This window comes from Quercus lobata, chromosome 5, assembly GCF_001633185.2.
Source record: "Quercus lobata isolate SW786 chromosome 5, ValleyOak3.0 Primary Assembly, whole genome shotgun sequence".
Taxonomy (NCBI): domain Eukaryota; kingdom Viridiplantae; phylum Streptophyta; class Magnoliopsida; order Fagales; family Fagaceae; genus Quercus; species Quercus lobata.
Window position 1 is genome coordinate 40,651,077 of NC_044908.1, and position 9,390 is coordinate 40,660,466.

The 9,390-nt window shown below is 32.5% G+C and overlaps 1 protein-coding gene across 1 annotated transcript; it reads left to right on the forward strand.

Moving 5' to 3' along the window:
• The first annotated feature begins 6,808 nt into the window (after nucleotides 1–6,808).
• On the forward strand, nucleotides 6,809–9,390 carry LOC115992281 (L-type lectin-domain containing receptor kinase VII.1-like). The gene has a single exon (XM_031116431.1). The coding sequence runs from the start codon at nucleotides 6,933–6,935 to the stop codon at nucleotides 9,015–9,017; it is 2,085 nt and encodes a 694-aa protein (XP_030972291.1). The 5' UTR covers nucleotides 6,809–6,932; the 3' UTR covers nucleotides 9,018–9,390.

The following is a 9,390-nucleotide window of genomic DNA, read 5'->3' on the forward strand; positions in this document are numbered from 1 at the left end:
GAAACTCTTCATCAAATTAAATACTTACAACTATTTGCATTGAATATTTTGTTATTCATACTTCCTTCTTTATCATTTTATTTTATGAGTCTAATTACGATACTTAGCTTACTTAATTTTTAATGAACACCTTTTTAAGAAAGAAAACAAATAAAAAAAAAGATCGAAATAACAAAAAAACATATGTCATTGAAGTTTCTATTAGATAAAATTATAATTTTAGAAGATTTAAACCACTAATAAATTAGTGTTCTCTATGTAACAAATAGAATACCATACGCCACCTAACATATAAAACTCAAAATACACGAAGAAAATTTTTGGGACATTAAAATTTTGTGAGGTATTTTAGATATTGCACAATGAAATATTCTAGGAATCATAAGATTTTGTTAAGGTTTAACTCGGAGAGCAACAATAGAGACTATATACTTGTCTACAAAATATAAAAAAGAAATTGTTCAACTTTAAAGTTGGGGGATGAAACTACCTCAAACATAAAGGGGGGAAAGTACTTTTTTCCATAATTAATTCTTTTTTGTTAGTAAAACTATGTATTTTTTTTAACCAATGTGTTAAAAAAAAAGTCAACCAAAAAAAAAAAAGAGTTCGTAAAACTATGAATTTTGGCTCAAAAATTGGCTAAACAAAGAAGAAAATTTAGGAACACAATAAATGTCATGATATTTTCTCAATACCTTTATTTTAGCTATGGTAGGCCCTAATATGATCTTTTATAATTTTATTTTAGAATAATACTACATCCGTAACATTTTCACAACAAATTCTAGGTAGTAAATTATTATTGGTTTTTAATTGGGACAACCGTTTTAAACTATGCATTAAAAGAAACAAAAAACAAAAAACCAATAGAAGAAAATTGTGCGTGAAATAGTGAATTTTTGCTTACAAATTTGACTAAACCAGAAAAGAAGTCTAGGAGCACAACAAAATGTTACAATATTTTCATAATACCTTTATTTTCAGCCGTGATAAGTTTCGGTTTGATATATTATTATTTATTTTATAGAAATGCTATCTCCATAATAACTTCAAATTTGATTAAACCAGAAAAGAAGTCTAGGAGTACAACAAAATGTCACAATATTTTTACAATACCTTTATTTTCAACTGTAGTAAGTTTATATATTATTATTTAGTTTATAGAAATGCTATCTCCATAATATTTTCATAAACAAATTCTAGATGACAAGTTGTTACTGATTTTAAAATAGACCCACGACTAATATTACTTTTTTATCCATCAATAGTAGCATACCTATGATTTGTTGTGAAATTAATATGAAAATATTGTAGACTTAGCTTTTATTTTTTTTAATTTTTAATTTTTTTATTTGATCTTTAAGAAACTAAGATATCAACAATTGTGAAAATATTGTGATAACAACAAGTGTTACAACATTTTCACAAAACACTTATTTTCAGTTGTGGTTAGTCACAATCTCATATTTTATTATTTAAGTTTGACTTATAAGAAATTGACATCTCAATAATTGTGAAAATATTGTAAAATTTGTTGTGTCAGTATAATAATATATATGCCAACTCATATAAATATATTTTTTTAAAAGAGTACAAACCGATGATTGAAAAAAAAAAAAAGCCAATGAAGTGATGAATAGTACATATTGAGCAAACTAAAAAAAAGGTAGCTTTTATACATTCACACAATAAGTGTTACAACATTTTCACAAAACATTTATTTTTAATAGTGGTTGGTCATAATCTCATATTTTATTTCGACTTATAAGAAATTGATATCTCAATAATTGTGAAAATATTGTAAAATTTGTTGTGTCAGTATAGTAATATATATGCCAGCTCCTATAAATATTTTAAAAGGAAAAAAAAAAAAAAACCGATGACTGAAAAAAAAAACACTATAGCTACTGTGTCAATTGAACAAACCAAAAAACACGGTAACTACCATAACTACGCGCATTCACGCTTTTTATATATCAGGGATGGAGCTAGGACTTGGAGTTAGGGGGATAGGTCTGTTGCTAGCTATGTGCAGTAGCTCCGACCTTTGACTCTTCTACTTTATCACTAAGAATTTTTGTTTAAAACTTTTTAAATGGCCAAGTTGTTTGTTTTTGAACATATATTGATTGAGCTTAATTTTTTTTAGCTTTATTATTGGTAATTTTCGTTGTTGGGCTAATTTTTTTGGGCTTGTATATTTTGTTTTAGATTTAACCTATTAATTTTTATGGCATTTAAAAGGTAGAAAATGCTAAAACTACAAAATTTGTACAAATTGCTAATGTGGTGAGTGGTCATTGATAAGTAAAAAATGATGCAAGTGTGTGAACCAGTAAAAATTTGCTACCTCAATAGTTTGTAAAAATGTTTTAAAAAAGTGTGTGATTATAACATTATTCTTAAAAGAATTGATGGCATTGTTAAGGAGGGGGCAAAATGTAATTTTATTAAATAGAATTGCTAAAATTAGTACCTATTAATAAATAGGTCCGTCCTTGTTATATATTAATGGACAAAACTTCGGTATAATTTTTTATGTGTTATTTTTTTGGTTCTCCTATTAAAATTCAACCACGTGACTCCTTAACTAAAAAAATATATTTTCATCTTATGAGAAAAAATTCACATAATAAAATTTTAAAGGAAAAACCAAAAAAACAACACTTAGGTCCTGTAACTAGATTTTGCCTTGTAAAACACAGTGTGCGAAAGAAACAACCCCATGTAAATATACGTACAAGCTCCAACAAACAGTTATGGGAAGGAGAAGCCAAAATTATTTCCTCATTATATCTACAACACCTCTTTTGTGGTTTGTATAGTACCACGTGTCTTTAATGTGCTTGGGAATTAAGATGAGTTTGCAAGATCTAAAGGTTATATTTTAATAAATGAAATTTTGTCGGGGATAGAGAGAGAGAGGGAACTATTCTGTAGCCGAATTCTTTGACTTGTCTAAACTCAACTCTAAATAAACCATTGTGTTTGTGTGAGAGTCAAAAACTATTTTACCAAAAAAAAAAAAAAAAAAGAGAGTCAAAAAACTAGTCCAACTATCTATGTGCAACTACCTATTTAATCCTTTTTTTTTTTTTTTTTTTTGATGTTTTAATCATTAATGTTTTGTTAAGATGATATTTCATCGAACCTTCTACGACTCTTCAACTCTAGCCACCACCACCACCACCAAGAATTGGGTCCGATTTTTTGGAAAATAACCAAGATGCCATTGAGCGATTTGTTGCGGAAACAAACTTTCGCTCATTCAATTCACCTTTGATTAATTTTGAATGAAAAATGTTGATCAACATGAAATTGTATTATTGAATTTTTTTTTCATAATGGAAATAATATTTTTTTTTTTTGGTGTACATAATCCCTTTCGGCTAAATAATTGTTGCAAATATTAAAATGCGATGATATTAATTTGATATTAGCCTATGGTCATGGCCAATATTGACAATTGCAAGTTGTTTGTTTTATTATTTATTTATTTTAAAGGAAAGGTACCGACCTAAATAGCAATAATAACATTCTGAATCTGATAACGGCGCTCCTAGATTAACAACTAATATTTGCTTTAGAAAGTAGGATAGGAATAGGATACAATTTAAGATTTCAAGTGGGTCTGCCCATCACAAGGAAAAACAGTACAGGGAACTAGTTGGAAATGCAACAAGCACGTGTAATTATCAGTTAATAGTCCATGTAGTAGATATGGTAAAATACATGCACAATTTAGAGAGTATCATGATCAGCTATTGGACTATGTGGGGCTAGCTTGTGTTCGATTTGGTTTGTAATCAAATCCAATTTGGAAGCATTACTATTTTAAATGGAATTTTTTTTTTTTTGAGGCTTAACCTATCAGCACAAACTATTTTGGAGTATTTATTTGTCGCTTTAGATTAGGGTTCATTTTTGTATTAAAAAAATGTATTGTATGACTGTTCTTGTATTTTCTTCATGACATAGTAAAAGCGCAGCAATTCTGTCGATGTAAGTAAATTGCCGAACCACATAAATATTATGTTAATTATGTGATTGTTTCTTTTTGTGCAATTTTTTTTTTCTCTATATTCGTTTCTCATAGGTTTAGGAATTTGGTTAAATTCCTAACAACTAGTATTAGAGCAAAGGTTTTAGTGGGAGTAATGCTAGAAGGAAGAAAGGCGTCAATAATTAAGAAGTTTGACCGCACGTTTTTGGGTTTTGGAAGATGCAAATCGAAGATTATCTCAATGGGAAGAAATTAAATTTTCCTTTTCTGGGGAAGAAATTTGTTACTATAAAAGACGAAGAATGAACTCTTCTTGATAGACAAGTGCTAGGAGTTATTTGATTAACTTTGTCAAAATTAGTTGCACATAATGCTGTGAAGGAGAATACCATAAAGGATCTTATGACAGATTTTTCTAGCATGTATGAAAAATTGTCAACTACAACAAGGTGCATCTGATAAAGTTGTTCAATCTGAAGCTAGTAGAAGGTACCTTTAGCGCAACATTTGAATGAGTTCAATATGATCACAAATTAATTATCCTTTGTGGATATTGAATTTAATGATGAGATCTACGAGTAGATCATTTTGGCTTCTTTGCTAAATAGTTAGGAGGCCATGAGAATGGTAGTGAGTAGTTCTATTGGAAAGAGAAAACTCAAATTTGATGATATCCGAGATTTGATTCTAAACAAGGAGGTTTGCAAGAGAGATAAAAGAAAAACCTTAGGTTCTGGATCCACATTAAACCTTGAGACAAGGGGTAGAGGAATCCAAAAATTCTAATTCGGGTAGAAGTAAATCCAGATTTGGGAAATTAGTGGAATGTTGGAACTGTTGCAAAAATCGCCACATTAGTAGGCATTGCAAAAATTTGAAAAAGAAGAATGAGAATGATTTAGCAAATGTTGTAACAGAGGAAGTACAGAATACCCTACTTCTTCAATGGATAGTCCAATTGATGATTGAGTTTTGGACCTAGAAGCCTTGTTTCATACCACTCCACCAAGAAATCATCCAAAACTATTTTGCAATTGATTTTGGTAGGGTGTATGTGGTTGATGGTGAAGCCTTGGATGTTGTAAGTATGAGAGACATACACATTTATATGTGTGATTATTAGAAACAGTCCAATTTATTCGTTCTTTTCTCGAAGATGGACAATTGATACTTTAGAAGATTTGTGGAATTGAGGATTTGATAGATATGATGACTAAGGGTGTTATAGTTGAGAAACTAAGGTGGTGTGAAACTTTAGTTGGTCTTCTAGATTGAGGATTGGATGATGAGTTGCTACAATGGAGATTATGTTTAGAGGCATGTGCTTGATGTTGATGATTGAACTAGTCTCCCAATGGGAGATTGTTAGGCTATGTGGAGTCTAGATTTTGTTCGATTCATTTTATGACCTGACCCGACTTGGAAGCATTAAGGTTTTAAATGCGAAATTTTATGACACTTAGTCTATGGAGGGGAGGCATAGACCGACAAGCCAGTCCTCAACCCCTGAGAAAAATTTTGGCTCGTTATTTTGGGGGTATTTATTTTTTGTTTCAGATTATGGTTCATTGTTATATTAAAAAAAATGCATTGTATGATTGCCTTTATATTTTCTCCTTGACATAGTAAAAATATAGTAACTCTATGAACGTAGGTAAATTTTCGAACCACGTAAATATTGTGTTGTATAATTGTTTCTCTTTTCATAATTTTTTTTCTCTATTATCATTTCTCACAGGTTTAGGAATAAGATTAAATTCCTAACATCAGTATCACAATATGTATAGCATCAGTAGTAATTTCAAGTGGTGCATGTTGTTCCTATGAACATAAAATGATTAGTAAAATAAATGTCATAATCTTCATATTTATAATATAAATAATAATATTTTACAGAAATTAGATTTCACATAAAATTGAGAGAAAATTAGGAGATATTATCTCATTTCAACATATCTTGTAACATGATAAATAAATTGTTACCATCAATTCAACGAGTTTAAAAGTGGTGGAGTTGAGGCACGAATTGGGTCACTCTCTTCAAACATTACGTATACAATTTTTTGATGTAGTAGTAGACCAACAATTTTGCACGCCATCCTTTTAAGGATACAACAAGCGGAACAACCTAGCTATATATCCCCACAGGTCTACACTACTCGAGAAGCTCTCAAATGGTAATTTCCTAATCCCAGAATATAGTATGTAGAAAACAATTACATATTGTCAGCCATCTTAAACGTCACTTCCTCCTCGTTTTGTTATCTCCAGTTCAAACACTTTGTCAGCCAACTTTAAAGTCACTTCCTTCTAAACCGTTTCGTCGTATATATTACTATTCAATTTATTTTTACTATTATTTATAAATTTAATTCTACTTTTTAGTATTATTTATAAATTTTATTGTACTATTTTAGTTACTTTTTATTTTTATTTACCATATTTTTAATAAAAAATTTTCAATTTCATCTAAATAAGCTATTCTCGAATAAACTCTTAAACTCTCTCTGCATATATTTTTAATATTGTTTATTTGGTTGTTTATGTGTTCATTATTTTCTATAGAAAAAAAAAAGGTTTAAGTTTGAAATTGAAATAATACCCAATCTAAATATCAATTTTAAATAATGAAATAAAATAATTTTAGTCTAACGAAGACACGGAGAAGTTTCAAGAACATGATAGTTAGTTCTGCCCACCAAAAAGGAATAATAAAAAAAATATCATCTTCGTAATAAATCAAGCATCGAGGGGCAATATCATAAACCGATGAAGGTCTAAAAGTTGACCAAGAGAGTTCAATAATTCCTTCTCATCTAACATAACCTTTTCTTTTCCCACTCCCACCACCTCATCTGTATTCCATTCATTTTTATATTCATCTTTTTGTACCCATACCGCAACCACATGACATTTCTCTGTAATTATGAAGAAACACAAACACCGCCACCAACCTCTCCAGTTATTTCTGCTTCCCATTTTCCTATTCTTCCAATCCATTTCAGCTGTTGATTTTGTGTTCAATGGCTTCAACTCCTCAGATATGTTACTATATGGCTCAGCCACCGTTGAATCTCGTATTCTAACACTCACTAACGAAACAAATTTCATGATTGGTCGTGCTCTTTACCCTCAAAAGATTCCCACAAAGAAGCCAAACTCTTCTTATGTCTATCCTTTCTCAACTTCTTTCATCTTTTCTATGGCTCCTTATAAGAACACTCTTCCTGGGCATGGCATGGTTTTCATTTTTGTACCCGTTACTGGCATCGAAGGAGCTACCTCATCTCAAAATCTCGGCCTGCTCAACTACACCAACGGGAATTCCAAAAGCCATGTCTTTGGTGTCGAATTCGATGTGTTTAAGAACCAAGAATTCGATGACATAAGTGCCAACCATGTTGGAATCGACATGAACTCCCTCAAATCAGTGGAAGCACACGATGCTGGGTACTGGCCCAACAGCCAAGGAAGCAACAACACCAACAGTGGTGCTCAAGATGAGAAGTCATTCAAGGAATTGAAGCTGAACAATGGTGAAAATTACCAAGTTTGGATTGATTACTCTGATTCTTTAATTAATGTTACTATGGCTCCTGTAGGCTTGGCAAGACCTCAGAGGCCTTTGTTGAGTGTTCCTCTTAATCTTTCTGAGGTTTTTGTGGATGAAATGTATGTTGGATTTACTAGTTCTACTGGACAATTAGTTCAAAGTCACAAACTTTTGGCTTGGAGTTTTAGTAATTCAAACTTTTCGTTAAGTGAAATGTTGATTACAACAGGTTTGCCATCGTTTGTTCTTCCAAAAAGTTCGATAGTTAGATCAAAGGGGTTTATTGCAGGAGTCACAGTGGGATGTTTCTTTGGTATTGGTCTTATTGCTCTGTTTACTCTGTTTTTGATTAAGAGGCAGCGAAGGAGAGCAAGGGAGAGAGAGGAAATGGAAGAATGGGAATTGGAGTATTGGCCACATAGAATTACGTATCAAGAAATTGAGGCGGCAACAAAGGGGTTCTCGGAAGAAAACGTGATTGGAATTGGAGGGAATGGGAAAGTCTATAAGGGTGTGTTAAAGGGAGGAGGAGCAGAGATTGCAGTGAAATGCATATCTCATGAAAATGATGGGATGAGAGAATTTTTGGCTGAAATTTCAAGCCTTGGAAGATTGAAGCATAGAAGTTTAGTAGGGTTGAGAGGTTGGTGCAAGAGAGAGAAGGGGAGCTTCATGTTGGTTTATGACTACATGGAGAATGGGAGTTTGGACAAGTGGGTGTTTGAATGTGATGAGAGTAAGATGTTGAGCTGTGAAGACAGGATAAGGATTTTGAAAGATGTGGCCTCAGCGGTCTTGTATTTACATGAGGGATGGGAAGCCAAAGTTCTACATAGGGACATTAAGGCTAGCAATGTGTTACTTGATAAGGATATGAATGGAAGGCTAGGGGATTTTGGACTAGCCCGGATGCACGACCATGGTCAAGTGCCTAACACGACGAGGGTGGTTGGAACTGTCGGATATTTGGCACCGGAAGTGATTAGGAGTGGACGTGCATCGGCTCAAACCGATGTGTTTGGATTTGGGGTCTTGATTTTAGAAGTCATGTGTGGGAGGGGGCCTATAGAGGAAGGGAGGCCACCTTTGGAAGAATGGGCATGGCAATTTATGGTAAAAGGACAATTACTTAATGCCCTTGATGAGAGACTGAGGGCTAGAGGTGGGTTTGATGAGGAGGAAGTGGAGAAGGTGCTTCACTTGGGCTTGTTGTGTGCCTATCCTGATCCAAGTGCAAGGCCGAGTATGAGACAAGTAGTGAAAGTATTGGAGGGGAAGATTGAGTTGGATGAGTCAGAAAGTGAGGACATGGATATATATTTGCTCCAAAAAATGAAATCCAGGGATATGCTCCAAAATTATGGCTCTTCATTACACCCAACATTTGAAGATATTCGGCAGACCCAATCTTCATTCATGTCTCTCTCTTGGTCCAACAGTATGATGGAGGGCAGGTGATATATTCTACTTTGTGAATAGAAAATGAGGGTCATTTGTTGGTTGGAAATGTTGGGGCACTTGAGGATTATTAGTGTGTTGTTGTTTATGCACCTTACTTCATTCGTTCATTCATGTTATTCAATTCAGCCTACATTTGTTATACTTACAGAATATGCGTTGAATTATGATTATAATGCACATCATGATGTCTTGTATTAATAATCGTCAAATTTCAGAAACAGTTATCGGCTAAAAAAGAGTGTGAAAATGTTGGCTCGGATTGAGCTCTTGTTAGAACTTCATTATCATAGGAATCATCCTGTCCTTGTCCAACTGCCAATTTGGTACCAAACTACCATAATTAATGCTGCTCATTTGAAATAAAATGCTT